The sequence below is a fragment of the Fistularia commersonii genome, chromosome 2 (genome assembly GCF_037954325.1).
Source record: "Fistularia commersonii isolate RoL2024-O1a breed Wild chromosome 2, RoL_Fcom_v1.0, whole genome shotgun sequence".
NCBI lineage: Eukaryota > Metazoa > Chordata > Actinopteri > Syngnathiformes > Fistulariidae > Fistularia > Fistularia commersonii.
In genome coordinates, this window is record NC_141285.1 from 19,918,130 (window position 1) to 19,938,065 (window position 19,936).

The 19,936-nt window shown below is 41.2% G+C and overlaps 1 protein-coding gene across 1 annotated transcript in view; it reads right to left on the minus strand.

Annotated features, from left to right (window-relative positions):
- Positions 1-817: 817 nt before the first annotated feature.
- Positions 818-19,936, minus strand: part of ryr2b (ryanodine receptor 2b (cardiac)) — an 81,442-nt gene continuing 62,323 nt past the window's right edge. The window contains exons 81-104 of the mRNA XM_086171952.1: positions 19,153-19,232; positions 18,386-18,462; positions 18,202-18,275; positions 17,904-17,984; positions 17,582-17,670; positions 17,271-17,399; positions 17,093-17,197; positions 16,837-16,918; positions 15,462-16,744; positions 15,285-15,358; positions 14,967-15,096; positions 14,799-14,885; positions 14,037-14,249; positions 13,772-13,902; positions 13,552-13,594; positions 10,482-10,618; positions 9,786-9,846; positions 9,358-9,504; positions 9,127-9,261; positions 7,988-8,144; positions 7,243-7,307; positions 5,230-5,330; positions 4,222-4,273; positions 818-3,388 (exon numbers count right to left, since the gene is read on the minus strand). Coding sequence (XP_086028078.1) covers positions 3,293-3,388; positions 4,222-4,273; positions 5,230-5,330; positions 7,243-7,307; positions 7,988-8,144; positions 9,127-9,261; positions 9,358-9,504; positions 9,786-9,846; positions 10,482-10,618; positions 13,552-13,594; positions 13,772-13,902; positions 14,037-14,249; positions 14,799-14,885; positions 14,967-15,096; positions 15,285-15,358; positions 15,462-16,744; positions 16,837-16,918; positions 17,093-17,197; positions 17,271-17,399; positions 17,582-17,670; positions 17,904-17,984; positions 18,202-18,275; positions 18,386-18,462; positions 19,153-19,232 — 3,629 coding nt within the window. The 3' untranslated portion in view covers positions 818-3,292. The remainder of the gene's footprint in view (positions 3,389-4,221; positions 4,274-5,229; positions 5,331-7,242; positions 7,308-7,987; positions 8,145-9,126; positions 9,262-9,357; positions 9,505-9,785; positions 9,847-10,481; positions 10,619-13,551; positions 13,595-13,771; positions 13,903-14,036; positions 14,250-14,798; positions 14,886-14,966; positions 15,097-15,284; positions 15,359-15,461; positions 16,745-16,836; positions 16,919-17,092; positions 17,198-17,270; positions 17,400-17,581; positions 17,671-17,903; positions 17,985-18,201; positions 18,276-18,385; positions 18,463-19,152; positions 19,233-19,936) is intronic.

Here is a 19,936-nt window from a genome sequence, read left to right on the forward strand (position 1 = left end):
GATGCATACAACGATGGAAGAGTCATCGGAGAACTTCTGGAGGTGGCAGGAACTGGAGTTGTACCGGAAGTCAGAAGAGGGTGAAAGGGAATGGACATGACCTTGGGGCTTCCTTTGCTACACACCACAGCCTCAGAAGCACAGCCATCCACCCTGAGATACTGCGGCCATCCCGTGAGGTAGTCCAGGAACCAGGCAGTAATGTCACAAGCGATGTCCTTGAGGAGGCTAGGTAGGACACTGTTGATGGCACTGGAGAAGTCAAAGAAGATGACTCTCACAGTGCTTCCTGCACCCTCAAGGTGGGATAGGGCCCTATGAGTAGCACCATCCATCCATCCATCCATCCTTCTTCCTCTCGGGGGGACCCCAAGGCATTCCTAGGTCAGCCTGGAGACATAATCTCTCCAGCGTATCCTGGGTCTTCCCCATGGTCTCCTCCAAGATGGACATGCCTGGAATACCTCCCCCGGGAGTTGTCCAGGTCGCATTCTAACAAGATGCCCAAGCCTTCCTCTCTATGGGGAGGAGCAGTGGGTCTACTCTGAGCTCTTCCCGGATGACCCAACGTCTCACCCTATCTCTGAAGGAGAGTCCGGCCAGCCTGCGGAGGAAACTCATTTCGGCTTCTTGTATCCGCAATCATGTTGCTTTGCTCACAGCTCGTTTTTATGTTGCTGGTACAAATTATGATCAAACAGGACAATAACATCTTCAAAATATCCCAGTCGGACTTGAAGAAATGCAAATGTATTTAATGCAATAATTTTTTTTCTATAATGCTGCCAGAGATCCAGGATATCTGCCTGGGTGTCAATCGTTGTCACACGCCGTTACCTCTGCACCACTGATCAGATTTACGGCTGCCAATGTCACGTTAAATATCCCAAAGTATCAACCGGACCTTAAGGCATCGAACTGTGCGGCAACAAAATGGAAACCAAGTAAACACTTGAGTGAAAGCTCAACCCCCCCTTTGATCCAGCATTTGCAGCAATTATCCATTGAGCAGTCGGTCTATTTAGCCTGGCTCACTCTTGCTGGCTTGAGAACTCCGAGAACTCTGGATGGAAAATTACTTTCTGAAATCCAACCCGATGTCTGATTTAGGGAGAGCAGCACGGGGATGGATATTTGTGGGTTTTTACACTGCAATTGATTTTTTTTTTTTTACACACACTCAGAAGGGGGATTCATTTCAAAAAGAAATAGTATTTTGCCCCCCCAATCCCCAGCGTCATCCTCCAATCGGTGAACAAAGGCTAATTACAAAGGATCAGTGAGGTTTTCTGTCTGCTGTTGCCACGGCTATTTTATTTGACCCATATGACTCATACTGAAGGGGCAGCTTTCAATTTTCTCTCATCGCACCACATTTGTTTTTACGGTTATAGCGATCACCGCTTCTCATGATGCAAATCTTCAAAAGTTCCCTTTATTTAGATACGCAAATTCAATGAGTAAAAAAGTATTATACAGAAGACCACTTTGTTAGGGTTTAATAGACGAGCAATGGTTCTGATGTTGTTACCATATATAAAAGTTGATTTTCCTATTAAATAGTCCCAAAAAAAGACATTACCTGTATTGTTTCTCATAAGAGATAAGTTAATGATGACTTTTCACTTTTATTTTAAATGAGAGTAAAACACCAATCAACCCTAACAGTGAAACAGCAAAGGCTGTAATGGATAAAACATAACCATCTACAGGATTCAGAAATGTCCTTTACAAATCCAGATAGAAGTAAGTAGATAATCTGCAATGCCTGATTACATCACCGCAATCAAATCAAAAAACAAAATGAGAAAAAAAGGTTAATGCAGGGTTAATTTTGTGTCTTTTTTTCCCCATTGTGTTGAATGAATGACGGTGTCATAATACCGAAAGGTCATGCTCATATATTTGAATAGCATTTTTATTCCCTATTTTGCTTGCAACATTCTTTTATGTCCATCTTGTACACATCAGACGATTCGTCATGTGTGAATAAAGCGCAGATGCCGGTTACTGGCTTTACGATATGCCTCGGTTAAAATTTATACGGTTGGTGCAGAAGGAGGTAGTCGCGGTGTATAAACACCCATCTGTGGTCCACACAGTGACACAGTGCTGGTCCATCATTAAAAGTAATCGTTGTTATTATAACATTTAAGTCAAATGTATTATTTGTGGTAAGGGTTGTATTCCATTTTTGATTTTTTGTTTTTATTTGTATTTTCTTAGGAAAATAAATTAAAGAAATCAGTGAAAAAACCAATTCTGTTAGATTTATTTTGTAATATTGCAAATAGAGGGGGGTACCATATAAAAATCATTGACAAGGGCGCCACGTTGGGTCGGCTGTGGATCAACTGTAGGATAACCAGAATTAATGTAGAATGAAATCATAATGGTGAAAAAAAATTAAAATTAAAAAAAAATCTGTTTTCAAAACACATATAAAAAGTGAATATCAGTGGCAGATTTGTGAAAGTGCGAGGTCTTAACATCCGCATGATGAGGTTGACATGAGCGCCATGCCAGCGAGTATCACAAGACTTGCCATGCCTCTTCAGTCAATAATTCGTACCTGGGGATTTCCTAAAGAGCTTCCTGGCTTACATAAGCAGCGGTCAAACATGCCATTAAGCCCGCCAGTCCATTTCCATGGCGGCGCTGTGACCCACACACTGGGCGGCCTGCTGACACACTACAGCACACACTGGCCGGTAATGACAAGTGAAATTAGTTGAAGATGAAGCGTGAAGGGAGAAAAGGAGTGATAGTGAGTGAGGGCCATTAGAAAGGGGATATTGGGAAAGATGTATGAGCTACCGTAGAGAGAAGGGGATGTTGCTAAAAAAAACGGGGGGGACCTTTATGTAGCTGGGTGGGAGAGTGTTAGAAAGATATATTTTACCTATTTATTTATATTTTACGCCTATTTAACACAAGCAATAGAGAGACAGTCAGTCAGCCAATGAAGGTGAATACAGATTACCAGCTTCACTGCCATCAAATGTTTACTGCTGACTGTCAAACGCTGATTGATTAAATTAGGTCTTTGCATAAACGAATCCACAAACATGCAATATCTGAGCATAAAAATCCAATGTCTCAATTTGCGGTCGTTTAATTGGCAATATTTGGAAAATGTGCTTCGTCACAATTATTCCTGTTTAAGGGGAACATCCTTTCATTATGCAAGAATGTGCAAAATCAAAGTAACTCCGTGGGTCCAAGCGTATCGATCCGGACGTTGTCATGACGAGGACATTATCAAGGGAGGCTCCGGGTCCTGGATTTCCCTTCACCCCAACTGATCTTCATATTGCTTACGGAAACAGTCTCCCACAGGGAAGAATTCCCAGCAACGCTCCTGGTACATTTTCCACACAAAGGATTCCTAATGAAAAGTAAATAAAAAAATTGACAAGGTGACATAGCTACCATTTATTATCATGGAAAAATCAAATTCAAAAAATGTAGATACTCACAGGCCTCTACACTTTCTCACAAACTAAATTTGGAAATGAGAATTCTCTAAAATATTTTGGGAGAATTATATATTTTGGCCATCAGTGTGTTGTTTTCATTGAAAAAGTTACATCTTAAACCATTTTTTTTTTCACTTAGACTTCACAACATTTTGAATCAAATGAATAGACATACTCAAAATATTGGATTTTGAAAGTAAATAATCTTTACTTCGGCCTTGTGTGTATTGTTAAACATGTGAGGTGAGACCAATACAGCTTGAATGCTTATTGAAAAAGTGTTTGTTTTTTTCTTAGCGATGTAACTTTTGAAACTTCACTGAGAAACACAGAAGAGGAAGGCAAGGCTGAAGGTAAACTACGCAATAGATCCAGAAGTATCCGATTTTAAGGCCCAAAGTAAAATATGTCCCAAAATACACATTTTGTCATTTTTAAAATGACAAAATGTGTATTTTAGTGCGAGAGGGAACTGTTTTTTTTTTTTTTTTTTAACCAAATATAAGGGAACTGGCTTGTTTGGTACAAATTCAGACTGAATTTAACTGGTTCTATTTTACATATTTTCACTGAAAATAGAATAGAAAATATCAATACCACTAAACTCTGGAGTTGTTACATAGGGGAGAATAATTTTGGCATAATTTATTATGTCAAAAAATATCATATTTAACAAATTGCTTTCACAAAATGAGCACACTTTGTTACATTTGATTTACTTGACACATGACGAATGTAATACCTGGCCAGTGTGTTCTGTTTCATCCTTGTTAATGAGGTACATCAGAAAAAACCTGTGGGAACAAAAGAGACTCCATCACTGTGCCGCTCACATACTGCACCTCCTGGACTTTGTCGGAGTCTCAGGGGAGGACATGGACAACAAATATGAAGCAATAAATTGAAGTAAAAGTCCTAGCACTGTGGCAATCATGTAAACAAGTGTTATTTATCTCCCACCACAAGGTGAGAGCCATAATTTGATTACCACCTGGGTTGTGAAAAAGAAAACAGTAAATGACGATTCAGAAATTGTTTGGTAGTAAACCCTAAATCATGTCATGGCGCCTGGATGGTAACCGACGGAGAACAACCCAAGGTAGCAGACACATCCTGGGGGGGGAGGGGTCCGGGGAGGGATCCATATGGGGAAGGCTCACTGATCCCATGCTACTGATGAGTATCGACAGAGTCCCAATGCACAAATCCACCAACACCTACAAAATGGCAATTTTTCTCGACAACTCGCGCTTGTGAGTTCATTAACCTAAAGATCAATTGTGTATTCGTGCAGGTGATTTGTGCATCACAAATACAAACTCATCTACACAGTGTTATTCAATGAAATCCAAACCGTCAACATTAACAAAATACTAGTCAATTGCAGTTTTCTCTCTTTTTTCCCAGATACCATATTCATTTTTGATTATATTTTACTATTTGGAGAAACATAAGCTGTTTAATGTGTTTAAGATTGACATTGCCGGGAAAACTGATGGTTCCTGGAAAGATGAACATGGCATGACTGGTATGATTATATATGACTTGTAAGCGAGAGCGTACATTGTTATATTATTATTTGTCTATCTATGTTGCTCTGTGATGGATAGGCAAATGTTCAGGGTGATCCCTGCCTCTCACCCAATGACAGCTACGAGAGGGAGTTGGGATTTTTTCTTTGTAAGATTCACACTTTTTAACTCTATATATGGTTTTCCCAGACATGAAGGCAGCATGAGAGTCAACTCACAAATAGTTGGCCAGGTTGTGCTCCTGCAGAGTGTGAGTCTCGAAGCCGTGAGGAACTTTGTCGAAGTATTCGCTTCCTATTCCGCATATGAAACACTTGGTCTGCGGTAGAGGGAGGGAGGAAGGGCATGAAGTTGTTCAGGAGGGTAAATCAGTCAAAAATTATATATATATATATAAAATTATTATAATCATGTATCTTTTATATGTATAAATATATTGTATTATTTATAATTATATACATATGATTACATAATTAATCATCATAATTTAATCATTATCAAATTGAATAATTTGTTCACTTTAATAACATACGTGTTTGTACATATATTTGTATAAAAAATAAAATGAAGATGTCTCTCTGAGCGCTAACTGTAATCAACATTATCACAATTAAAAAGCCATTCATCAATTGGCACAAATGCATTACCTCCAGGGAACACTGATCAATACACAATATTGTGATCGTATATGTACACATATGTATATCATACATACATATGTTTATTTGTGTGTGTGTGTGTGTGTGTGTGTGTGTGTGTATAAAAGATAATGAAGATGTCTTTTTAAGCTCTAATTGTCTTCTTCTTCTCCTTTCGGCTTTTCCCCTCAGCGGTCGCCACAGCGAATCAACCTTCTCCATCTGACCCTATTCTCTGTATCCTCCTCTCCAACACCAACTACCTTCATATACTCTCTCACTGCGTCCATAAATCTTCTCTTTGGTCTTCCTCTAGACCTCCTGCCTGGCAGCTCCAATTGAAGCATCTGTCAACTAATATATTCAATATATTCACTATTGCTTCTCTGTATATGACCCAACCATCTCAGTCTGGCTTCTCTGACCTTCTCTCCAAAACATCAAACATGTGCTGTTCCTCTGATGGACTAATTCGTGATCCTATCCATCCTGGTCACTGTAACAAAGAACCTTAGCATCTTCATCTCTCTGACCTCTAGCTCTGCCTCCTGTCTTTTGATCATTGTAACTGTTTCTTGGCCATATGGCATCTCTGGCCTCACTTCTGTCTTGTACACCTTTCCTTTCATTCTGGCTGATAGTCTTCTATCGCATAGTACCCCTGACACTTTTCTCCACCTATTCCAATCTGCTTGAACCTGTCTCTTCACCTCTTTTCCACACACTCCGCTGCTATGGACTGTTGACCCCAAGTACCTGAAATCCTCCAACTTCTTGATCTCCACTCCCTGAAGCCTCACTGTTCCACCAGAGTACCTCTCCTTCACACACATATACTCTGTCTTGCTGGGACTAACCTTCATTCCTCTTCTTTCCAGCGCACACCTCCACTTCTCAAGATTTTCCTAAACCTGCTTTCTGCTCTCAATACAGATCACAATGTCATCTGCAAACATCATGGTCCATGGAGATTCCTGTCCTAATCTCATCTGTCAGCCTGTCCATCACCACTGCTAAGAGCTGGGGCTAAGAGCTGATCCCTGATGGAGTCCCACCTCCACCTTGAACTTCTCTGTTACCCCTACAGCACAACTCACCACTGTCTCACAGCTAGCATACATGTCCTGCACCAGTCAAACATATTTCTCTATCTCTCCAGACTTCAGCATATAATACCAGAGTTCCTCTCAAGGCACCCTATCATATGCTTTTTCTAGGTCTAAAAAAACACAATGCAGCTCCCTCTGGCCTTTTCTGTACTTCTCTATTCGCATTCTCAAAGCAAATACTGCATTGGTAGTACTCAGTTCACGAAAGTTGACTTCTGCTCTCGGTCTAGTTTTCACTACTCTTTCCCATGACTTCATTGTATGGCATATAAACTTTGTCCCTCTATAGTTGATGCAATTCAGCACATCCCTCTAACTGTAATTAGCATCATTACAATTAAAAAGAGCCATTCATCCTTTGGCCCAAATACCTGATGTCCAAAGAATGCTGATCCATAGATAATATACAATTTTGTGATTGTTGAATTGATAGATCTGTCACTGTCATGTCATATCTTAAAAGACATTGCACATAAAGTCTCACCTCCATATCCTCCTTCACCTGTTCCTGCTGGTCTCGGAGCTCCCCAAAGGCATCGATTATCAAGCCTGAAAATTAGATTGTGAGTCTCAGAATACCTGTTAGAACAAACCCCTGCCCGAACATGTGCGCTTGAATGGCAGGTCTCGTGGAAACACAAGGCCTCCCCAGTGGGATAAAGAGATCCTTGTGTCATGAATCTTGAATATATCTGAGTGTAAATGGGGAATACATTTGTTTGTGTCTTAGGCTTTCCTGCATACAATGTATTGTGTACTGTGGAATAGTGAAACGCACTGGGTTGTTGCATGTTTTTATTTCCAGAAGGCCAACCCTTTTTCATAAGTCTGTCTCACTGACAGCCAATATACCTTTTACATACAGAAAACAAAACAATGCACAACTTCCTCAAAGTGCAGAATCACTCTCAATTAGAGTAAATTATATTTGTCATATACCGCATTACGGCACTTGTGCATCTATAGTGTCAATAAAGGAGGATCATGAATCATCCACTTTTTGATTATGCATATTTGATATTTTACTTTCGGAAAATTGAGAAAAGAAGAGCAATAATGAAGACACAAACTATCCTTCATCAAACGCAATAAAAGTATCATAAGATTCTTTTCAGGAATATCAAATTGAAATTATTGATTACCTCCCAGCGTCAGCACACACCGCGAATCAAACGGCCCTGAGTTGAACCTTGGTTATTAAACGCATTAATGAAACACGCATGACTCACCCTGGATGATGGCCAGGAGGATGACGACGACAAAGAAGAAAAATGTGATGTCAAAGACGATGCGTTCAACCTCAAACTCATCGCCGGCGGGGTCCTCGATCTCATCCCCGATGCCCCCTCCTGCACGGACCCCCACGTACATGTGGAACATGTAACACTGTAAAAAAGAAAAAAAATTAAATAAAGATGTATTCCTTTCTAATATTATGGTTTTCACCCCTTAAAGGTATTTATCTTTGGTTCTAGCAAACCAGGTAAGAAAGGAGCGGGAAATGTGAGGAAACACTCCATGGATTATGCTGTTTATTGGAAACCGAAGCCTGAAACTATATTAGAATTTATCTGTCTGCCCTTCTTGGTTGCAAGAGGTGTGGATCCAAACAGGCAGCATTTTTGGAACAATTTCACAGACTGTTGAGAATTTGTCATTCATTATTCTTTTGCCTCATGCAGAATCCCCCCCCCCAAGGATTTAATGCGGGAGTACAAGGCAAGAAGAATTAACAGTGAGGCTGCCTTAAAGGGAGTGTTCTGAGAAGAGTCAAGGACGTTCACTTATACGTTTATTATTTTACGACGAACAGGAAGCAAAGAAAAACTCCCGCATCGTCTCAAAGTTTTCAAGGTAAATCAAATACATAAAAAAAAGCAATAAAAAGATATATACTGGTATTTGAAATTATTAATTTTTTTTTTTTTTGCAGGAAATATAGTGCTTTCAGTGACCGGGGTAAAGAAAATCACAGTTTCAAATCAACACTTAACAATAACACAGTTAAGTGTGAATGAGGATTTCAGATAAGAAGCACCCCATGCACTTTAGCACAAGGGATTCATTCAAATGTTATCGCTGCCTATCCGCCTGGTCCTGTTGAGTGACAGCCGGGTTTTTATTGCAAATGTCCAAACAAAGAGCCGCTGTGCCTCGAGGAGCTGTTTTCTATCCATGTGGGAGAGCGGTAGAAGGGGGCTGAGACAAGTCACCATTCTCACTTCAACAGAGGGGATCAATGTCAGAATCCACCTCTACCATTCTCGTTGAGGTGGAGAAAATGAGAAATGTGGCTGAGATAGAGACTGAAAAAAAATTCTAGAGAGGCAGACTATAATCCGGAACTATCAAGTGTCATTTAACTCACGGTGAGCATGTCGTCGCACTTCATGTCTTGAGCATCCTTGTCATCGCTCTTGTTGTAAAACTTGCGGAAGAAGTTGAAGGCCACCACGGTGTAGAGGTAAACCACCACAGCCAGCAGGCCCACGGTTAGCACCAACTGACACACACGGACAGAATTGTAAATGTACACTTGATCTTTGAAAAGACCCAAGATATAACATCGACATTGGTGTATGAAAACAGATCGACAGACCTGTTTTCCGTTGTGAGTCACGGAGGACAGGATGGTGCGAAGCGTCTTCACGCCCATGGCGATGTCCAAAAGGTGAGCGGCGAAGAAGAAGTTGTTGTAATGGCCGAGAATAGACAAGGCCATGTACAAGGCCAAGTAGAGGAAGGACTGCGTTCGATGTAAATAAAAGCAGCAGGACAGATCATCGGTCCAGATAGATGTGTGTTTTCGATAAGGCGGAATCACAGGATATTACAATCACTAAATCAGTCGCATCAAACAACAGGGAACGATAAAAACAAATGGGGATGGTGTTTGTGATTAAAGTTGTGGGTTTGTATGACCTGATCTATAAATTTGATTTGGGTAACACTTTCATTTTGGCACTGTCTGAAGATGAATGGGAGAAAAAAAGTAACGAATGAAAGTGTTTTACTGACTGAACTTACGTTGTCAGTAAATACAACTCCCAGTTTCCAGATCTGGTATTTGATGTCAATGGAGGTAAATCTAGAAAAAAAAAAAGCAAAACAAAAAAATCAGATAGACAGAGGTGGTGAATAAAAAAACAGGAAAATAATGTGGAGGTGGATTTGGCAAAAATTGTGCATCTGTCTTGCTTTAAGAGCCTGAGACTTGGGAGATGTAATATCAGTTCGTCCTGTTCTTTTTTCCGAGTACAACACGTACTGTGACCTTCTTTTATCTGGTCGCCATTGTTCGATAACACTCGCAAACACATGGCCTCACAAAGAAAAGTACACATACTGGTAAACCAGCTATTGATAATGGTTCGGTGTATATACGACCGAAACAGTAAAGTGGTTTCAGCCGTTCTTTCGGGATCTAACCGGCCCCGGAGGAGAGCTTGACATTTTGCAGAGAACCCAAACTCACCAGGGGGTGACTGCCACACAATTCCAACTCACCTCCACATTCAAAACAGACTTAAGGATGCACTTTTACTGATCATCTGTATGGAAACAGCCTTGGAAGACACTCAGTGATCTTTGCCAATCATACGTTCAGATTGCAAATTATTTCACTTTCCCAGGCCAGCAGGAATTATTAAATACAAGGCACATTTCATGTTGATACCCTTTGACAAACATGATTGTGAGTAAGTCTTCTTTTTGTCTACTCACACAGCATTCCATGTAGGATCTTTCCTTAGCTTCTTCTTTTCTGGTCCCTCGGACCTCAAGTCTGATGATGTCTGGTCCAGGCCGAGGAGCTCACTGATTTTCTCGCGACCATATAAGTCTGCATACTTATCCATTACCTGACAGAGTGAGCAGATGAGTTGACATAGTGGGACATGCTCATTTCTGTTTTGTTCTTACATTAGCAGCACTGACGACCACCCCCAAAACCAAGAAGTGGATAACCAGAAGAACTTTTTTGAGGCAGTATATCATCTGTTTTACTGCACACTCTTAAAATAAAGTAATCGTGCCGGGGAGGCTCCAGTGGCGTAAATTCCATACAGTTCTCTATAGAGGACTGCCAACTTGTCGCCAAACTGTATTTCACAATTATGAGCACAACAACGGAATGCACTTTTACTAATGGCAAGGCTTGTAACTGGAGGAAAGATAGTGATAGCAATATTTTTTTAATAAATATATATCTTCTAGGTGTAAATTTGCAAAAAATATCACATTAAAAGCTGCCAAATATAAAATCTATCAAATATTCTACCATCCATCCATCTATCCATCTTCCCCAGCGTATCCAGAGTAGGGTTGCAGGGGGAAGAAGCCAGAGCAGTGAGACCCAGACCTCCCTTTCCCCTACCACATGCTCCAACTCCTCTGGGGGAACCCCAAGGCGTTCCCAGGCCAGCCTGGACACAAAGTCTTTCCAGCGTGTCCTGGGTCTTCCCAGAAGGATGCACTTTTGCCCAGAATACTTCCCCTGGGAGTCGTCCATAATGCATCCTAATCACCTCATCTGACTGCTCTCTATGTGGAGGAGCAGCGGCTCTACTCCGAGCTCCTCCCAGATGACCGAACTTCTCACCCTATCACTGAAGGAGAGTCCGGCCACCTTGCGGAGAAAACTAATTTCAGCTTCTTGTATCCGCAATCTCGTTTTTTCAGTTACTACCCTCAGCTCGTGACCAGAGGTGATAGTGGAAACATAGATTGACCGGCAAATTGAGAGCTTTGCCTCCTGGCTCAGCTACCTCTTCACCAGGAGAGACTGGTACAGAGTCAACATCATTGCAGACACTGCACCGATTTGCCTGTCGATCTCCCGCTCCATCCTCCTCCACACGTGAATAAGGCCCTGAGATTCTTAAACTTCTCCACTTGGAGCAAGACTTCTGCTCCGACCGGTTGAACGGTTTCGGATATGGAGGTGCTGATCCTCATCCCTGGCCGCTTCACACTTGCCTACAAACCGCTCCAGTGAGAGCTGGAGATCGTGGACTGATGAAGCCAACAGAACCACATCATCTTCAAAAAGCAGAGACTTGATCCTGCAGCCACCAAACTGGATCCCCTTAACGCCCTTGCTGCGTCTAGGAATTCTGTCCATAAAAGTTATGAATGAACAGAATCGCTGACAAAGGGCAGCCCTGGTGGAGTCCAACTCTCACCTGAAACGGATCCGACTTACAACTGTCAACGCGGACCAAGCTCCGACACCGATCATACAGGGACCGAGCAGCCCTTATAACAGGATTCAGTACCCCATACTCCTCGAGCCCCCTCCCACAGGAGTGCCCAGGGGGAGATGGTCAAATGCCCTCCCAGATCCACAAAACACCTTCCGCAAACTTCCATGCCCCCTTAGAGGACCCTGTCGAGGGCATAAAGTTGCTCCACTGTTTCATGACCAGGACGAAAACCACACTGCTCCTCCTGGATCTAAGGTTCAACAACCACTGAACAGACCTTGCCAGGGAGGCTGAGGAGTGTGATCCCCCTATAGTTGGAGCCCCCTTTTTTGAAAAGGGGTACGATAGAAGACTATTAGCCAGAATGAAAGGAAAGGTATTGAAGACAGTGGTGAGACCAGTGATTCGGTATGGACTAGAAACAGTTCACAGGGGGCAGAGCTATAGCTCACAGAGATGAAGATGCAACGGTTCTCTTTTGGAGTGATCAGGATGGATAGGATCACAAATTAGTCTATCAGTACATGTTTGATGTTTTGGAGAGAAGATCAGAGAAGCCAGACGGAGATGGTCGGGTCATGTACAGAGGAGGGATAGTGAATATATTGGTAGACGGATTCTGGATTTTGAGCTGCCAGGCTGGTGGTCTAGAGGAAGACCAAAGAGAAGATTTATGGACGTAGTGAGAGAGGATTTGAAGGTAGTTGGTGTTGGAGAGGAGGATACATTCCCATTCTCTTATGGGGATCAATAAAGTATTATCTCATCTTATCTTGAACTTGTGCAGACACAAGATGACCATACAACCTCAGAAAAAAAGGCCCATTGGAATCGAATCAGGAGCCTTCTTAATGCAAGGTGGAAGCGCTATCCACTGCGTTGATACGCTACCCAAATTTTATTTAACTCCTTGATAAGACAGGTAAACAGAGTGAAGGGACTATAGAAGTGGAATATCATTAAAACACCCTTGATGCTTAAAAATTATGGCAATGGAATGTACACACATTTACACAGTACTCATTCATAAGTACATGTAGAACAGATTGTATGTTCTCGCTGAGTAGGAGAGCTGCTGCACTCCTTTTATTTAATTCTTAATTGTTTTTCTACATGCAAATAAAATATAATGGGCAGTTGTTTTTAATGGGTTCTATTGTTGGTAGGGAGTAAGTGTTCAAATGTGAAGGAATAAATTGTTGTGGAAAAATAAAAGAATGACCAAAAATCAACAGCGGGTTGAATGAAGATACGGGAAGAAGGCAGAAGATTCATGGTGATGGTACGTTGGCTGCATGCCTAATTTATCAATTTGGCACATGTGTGTGTGTTTTTGTTTATCCTTAAATACATGCAGGGTTATATAGATCCAGATAGGTGGGAAAACAGCAATGAAATAATTTCACATGGAAATTATCGCCATAGTTGTTTTGATCTTAGGACGGGATTTGGAGAATTTTCAACCGATCTAATTGGCTCGGATCGTCTTTCATAAGACGATGTTGGAAATAAGACCACAGACCTTGTCCTGACGGACAGGAATTGTGAATAAAGTTATTCAATTTAATAGCTGGAGTGCAATATCTTACCTTTCTCTTTACAAATTTATCCCAGTAATTACTTGGAAAGGATCTGTGAAGATATTAGAAAAAAAACAAGTTATAGTACTGAGAGGACTGAAAAAGATTTTTACCTGGTGAAAATCTATGCCACAAATCCTTCAATAAGCATAACTACATCAATTATTGAACTGATTATAAATAATAATTAGGTCTAATAAATAGGCCAGTTGATGAGTGAGAAACGCACAGTGTGTTAATGACAAGGCGATCCCACTGGCCCTTGACGTCCTCCTCAGGTGGCTGCTCTGTCACATACAGTCCATCAAACTCCAGTCTTCGAGCAACTTCCTTTTCACGTTTGAAAATCACCAGAGGCACCTGTCAATCACAAGCTGTGTTAATTATCTAAAGTTAGAAAATTGTCGACTTTTTACGTTGATTTGTAAAATAGAGAGAAATGATATATACATATAGGTTACATCTGAATACAATGCAAATATGAATGAGTGTACCTTTAGGCAGTAGTAACCGATAATACAACAGAAAGAGATGATTGTGTGCGCTATCGCCAGAAGGTGAAGCGAAAGCTCCATGTATCCGCTGCTTTCTTCCAGCACGTAATGAATTCTGCCTGGCTTCTCGTCCTCAGCGGCATCAGTCGCCTCCTCGCCGTAAACCGATGTGACAACTCCTATATTGTCTTGTGATGCCGGCAAGGACGCCACCTGCTAAGAGAGAGAGTGACTCATACAAAGTCAAAGCACATGCACAAAATATCGGACAAGAAATGTATGTTTTTTTTATTTGTTCTCATATGGTTAACATCGGGTAATGGAATCTTAGCGACTCTATTCTGCAATGAAATAGCAAGCCATTCTTCCAGAATTAGTTGATGCAGTGATGTGAGCAGCAGAAGATAGGTGAGATATGTAGGCAGAAAATAGCGACTTGGAATTTTGGGGTTTTATAATGGAGTTAAACTTGGTGGCATAACCGCCGTACCACAAGGAGGTCAATAGAGCAACTCTGAAACTTTTCTGAAAGAGTGGACTTTGTATACTTTTCCAAAAACTTGCTGTGGGGTCATTGGAGAGCATAAATTGCCCAATAAATCGTTGTATGTCTCTATATGTGGTCCTGTGATTGTCTGGTAACCCGTCTGGGGTTAACCCCGCATCTCAACCAATCACAGCTGGTTTAGGCTCCGGCGCTACTGCAACAGTGCAGGATTAGCAGCATAAATAACAAATAAATGAAAATGTCGAATTACTGACCTTGTAAAAGAGGAGAATAAAGTTGATGGCAAAGGTGACAAATAGTGTCAGCAAGCGCATGGTATAAAAAATCCTTGCGAAGTAGTTCTGAAATTGATAGTGGGGCAAGAAATAAGTTTCCTGCCAATAAATGCATTTGTATGCAGAGATGTAGAAATTGTATTTTACCAGCAGCCTCTTGTTGTGAACGCTTATCATTTCCCAGACAACAGAATGTTGGCTCCTTGGTTCCTCAGACTTAAGAGAGCTTCTCCTGGCTTTATCTGCGTTCTCCATCCCATTTTCGTCACTTTCCTCTCTTAAAAATATCCCCCGAATTTCACAGAGTGACAGACAATGAGTCACCAAACACAAAATCGGAGTTTGAAATGATACTTTGATAGGGCTTGGAAGTCTGGTACAATATTTATATACTGTTTTCCTCCGTAACTCAGCAAAGAAACATTGTGATGATACAATGATTTAATGCTCAAGAAAGAGACTCACTTTGGATTCTCCATGTCAAGTGTCTCCTCATCTTCTCCTTTTTCTGTATCTGCAGTTGTGTGAACCTCGGACTGCTGTCGGTAGCGTTCGGCATATTGAATATGACAAAAATCAGGAAAGTACCAGTGCGGAAAATCAAGACAATCGGGATTGTTGTGAATGGAAATAAAACCAAACCTGATGTTTTTCTGGAAAATTGACACACGTTGTTTGAGTGTTTCCACCGAACAGTTCAGTCATGCTGGCTGAGAGGTCTTGTGTTGCAAGTCTGTAGGAACCTCCATCTTTTTTCACTTTCAGGCCGAATATGTCGGACAGTACATCCACTTCAGTGGTGGAGGTCACAGCTGTCACATGCACAATCTCCCTCAATTTTCTCTGAGAGGAGAAACTGGCAGAGCACTTTCTCGTCCGATTCACACCGCCGGGCACCCCCATAACCTCATCGAGAGTTGGCTCAAGGATGCCACCAAGCAAATCTGACATCCTCATCCTCTTCGCTCCCTCAATGAGGCCGCCATCTACGAAGGTTATGTACAGGACGTAAACGATGCCGCTTACGGTACCACTGACGAGACAAGCCACGCCCATGATCAGCAATTTGAGGATGAAAAAAGCCGATGAGAGGATATCCCTCAGAGTCATCTTTGTGAGCATCCTTAGGTTTTTCGTAGAAAGAAGAGACGTTAGCAGGAAGCACCACTGAAGCAAGAAAAACATCCCCTGTCTGTTAGGGTGTTGCTCATTGGGTTTCTCTCCTTCTATCTCTTTTTCAACGTATCGCTCTGCAGAGTCAGACCCTGATATCTTGGCTGCGAGCTGCATCTCAAAGATGGTGTCCTCACAGAAATTGACAAACATCTCCATTTTCTCTTTCTCTCCACCCTCATTGACAACATCAAAGATGAACTGTCTCTTGGACTGTTTGACCTGAGGCTTCTCCCACTGTGTTCGGCTGGATTCGCTAATTTCAAAGTAGACCCGTTCAATACGCTTCCCACTGCCGAGGATCTCAATACATCCCAAATAGGGCTGGAAGTAAGACAAGACACACTTGGCCAGTTCCAAGAATGCTCTTAGTCTTGAGTCATTGGGCATGTGTTCAGACAAATTGGTGAGGAGAACAGCAACGCAGAATCCGATGTCTTTGGCCGGCTCATGGAAGCGATCCACGAAAGCCTCATAATCCAGGATTTCGCTGTCGTCAGTCTCAATGCAGGAGAGGAGGAAATGAGTCTCAGTTGATGAAAAACGCTTGGAGCTCTCCATGGCTTTCTGAAAGTCCTTCCTTGAAACGCAACCCTTGCGATCGGGGTCGTACTCTCTAAAGGTGTCCGACGAGGTGAGGTCTTTGAGTTTTAGGAACGTATCAAAGAACTTGAGGATCATCTCAACATTCCCTGATGATTCCACCAGCATATCCACCATCTGCTTTCCGATAGTCCCATTTACTACATTACCTGCAGTTATATAAAGATCACCAATAATATTACTTGGCATTCATGAATTGTGACATTTTTTTTTACAATAATTGGCAACGTGGAAGACTTACCTTCTAGCATGGAAAGCAAAAACACAACCATGTCTTTCTGTAAATCCATCAGCTTTTTCAGCAGCTCAATTTGCTTTGAGTCCTATATGCAAACATTTTACCAATATTCAATCAGTGCAACACAAACTTCATGACAAACATCACCAGATCAAAACATAGATTTCTAGGACATCCTTTACAGTTAAAACTTCTTTTATTCCCCAGAATTTCAGTTGCTAATAATTACATTTAATGGTGATACATTCATATGCTGTACCTGGGAGAGCTTCATCTGCATTTGGGCGAAAATGTGAAGGAATCCGACCACAGCATCCCATAAGCGACTGTGAGCCAGACTCTGCTGATTTCCGGTGCACGGGCCCTGGATCCAAACAAGACGCGTCTCGTCACGGACCGAGAGACGGCAACTCAGAAGAAATAGCAGATTAACTGACCTGTATGTATTCGGTGAGGGTGTTGAAGACCTGCTTGGCAACTTCGATTGCCTTGGAAAAGTTGCGTTGGCCATGTATGTCAATTACATCCTTCCCGGAGTAGTACCAGTAGAAGTCACTGATTGACTCCTATAATGAATACAGGAGGAGCTTGTTTATCAGCAGTAGGTTAAAAAGCTAGTCTGTAATCAAAAAGCACAGCTTGGCATACGGTGATATCACAATACGGCTAATACTGCCATGCAGATGGATCAGAAAGAGCTGTAATTTTGGATAATCAGACGAAAAAAAAAACATAGTTTCAGGCTTACCTGCACTCTTAGTAAGTAATCTACTGTGGAGATTATAATGTTGACAGTCGTGTTGTTGCCGGTTTGTGTTCTCAGATAATTCTGGAAGTCTATAATTTGAGAAGAGGAGAAATGCTTGGAACAGGGAGATATGATGCATTTCATCTGTTTCAGGGAATAATGGCTTGGAAAATGGATTTTTAATAAGGCACACCAACATTTAGTCAGCCATTACAGCCCGAAGGTTGATAAACATTCCTAATAGATTTGACCATGTGGTGAAGAAAAAAAAAAAAACCGTCATTTGTATATTATATTTCAATATGGAATTGGTATATATGACCTGAGTTGTGTCCTTCACAGAGAAGCTGCAGGAAACGGAATAGGTCACATGTGAGGTCCTCATCAGGCATGACTTTCTTGCCTGGGCAGGGGATTGAAAAATAAAGTAATGGAGTTTTCAGAGTAGAAGAGTCAGATATCTAGTAAGACCAGCACCATAAATTTATTAAGACAGCTTATAAGAGCATTTCAGGCTTAGAAGAGAAAGGGAATTGTCCAGGGTTCTCAGTGCTTGTACTGCTGTTATGACACGGTTTCACAGCGAGTGATTTATTTTATTTCCATATGAAAAACAATACCTGAGCTCTCATCCATGGCCATGCCTAATCCTTCTGCTTTGTTCTGCCTCTCAAATGCGTTCAGATCCAGTACACTAGATTCAAAAGCAAAGCATTTGCCCTCTTAGCATCTATTTAGAATGCAATGCAAGTCTTTGTTACGATCACAAGGACCTTTCAGGGAGTTTTTTCTACTTTGACCCACCTACAGGACCTCATGAAACCGGCCATACTCTGGAAGAAGCCAACATCTCGCTTTTCTCTCAAATAATCAAGCATTTTCTATAAAACAAAACAAAAAAAAAAAGGTATGATAAGGTGATGAGGGTTTAATCAGACTCAAATGATTATTTCATAATTCCTCTTTGTTAGTGTTTCAGGGTTTGATGAGGCACTGTGATGTACTTATCTGAAAAACTGTATTTCAAGGTGATATATTTGCAGCGGTCCGGTCGATGATGAAGATCAATGCTGAGGTAAGTAACTCTAGAGTAATCAAACTATCATTTACCAGATTTGAGAGACTGTTTAAAGAGGGTCACTTTTGGCGTTTTCCTGTGTCAGTCATAACGGGATATTTTCACACGAATAATGTTGATCAATTTTACATCAAATCACTTAATTTGAAGAATTACGTCTGCCCACAGTGCTGGATGATGAGTTTTTTATTTGTTTGATTAAAAAAAAAAATTCTATTACTGTTGTTTTGTGTTGATGGATTTATTTTTCTTACTTATTCATGAATGCACACACACACATACACACTAGTATCAAGACTTCTTGAGCTTAGATTTTTTATTCTTTTGTTTATTCATTTATCATTTTTTAATTATTATCTATTTACTTATTTTTAATGAACGAAAGCCTTAATATTTTGATTTATTTGGCTTTGATGGTCAGCGAGGAAGAACCTGGAGATTTCAAAATAGACAGCGAAAATCAATAATGTAAAACATGTCAAAGAAAACGTACCTGTTGTACGGTGGCATTCCCGCCGTTGAGAAGGGCAATACCCAATTTCAGCGTAGGGGCTATCATGGAGCCCATTGCTCCTGAGGTAACATGAAGTTTTCACAAACAAATAATACAAGCAGTACCGTAATTTCAGGGCTAAAAAGCGTCTACTTTCTACTTTTTTCACATGCTTTGAACATTGCGCCTTAAACAGTGATGCCGCTAACTTACTGATTTATTTGGGCAAACAAGTTTCATGCAGCTAAAACATTTAGCCTCGTCACATCGGACCAGTGAAATTACGCTTCATGCACACACCCTTGTCATGGAAAATACATGAAGAAATTCATATGACGCATCTTTCAAGTTAACGGCGATCGATGTGGCTGTCAAAGAGGGAAATAGTGCTGCTCCATCTAAGCTTGGCATCGATGAATCGATGGTGAGATGTGGGAGTAGGACAAAGCGGGGACAGAAAATGGATGGATGGATGGATGGATGGATGGATGGATGGACTTTTCCTTGTGTTATTTATTATCAATCTTTTTAATCAGCCGTGTTACAGGCACTGTTCGGACAAAAAAGCATTTCCGGTACGTATTGTGGATGTTACATTACAATGTGGACACCTGCGGCTTATATATGTAAACATATATTTATCTTTTTAGTTTTAGTGAGCGTGGTTTATATTCAGGTGCGCTCAATAGTCCGGAAATTACGGCATACGGTTGCCATGGGTCAAACTGTGCATTTGAAAGAGGGCTGCAGTTAATGTAATGAGCAATCTGCCCCATTAACTGGG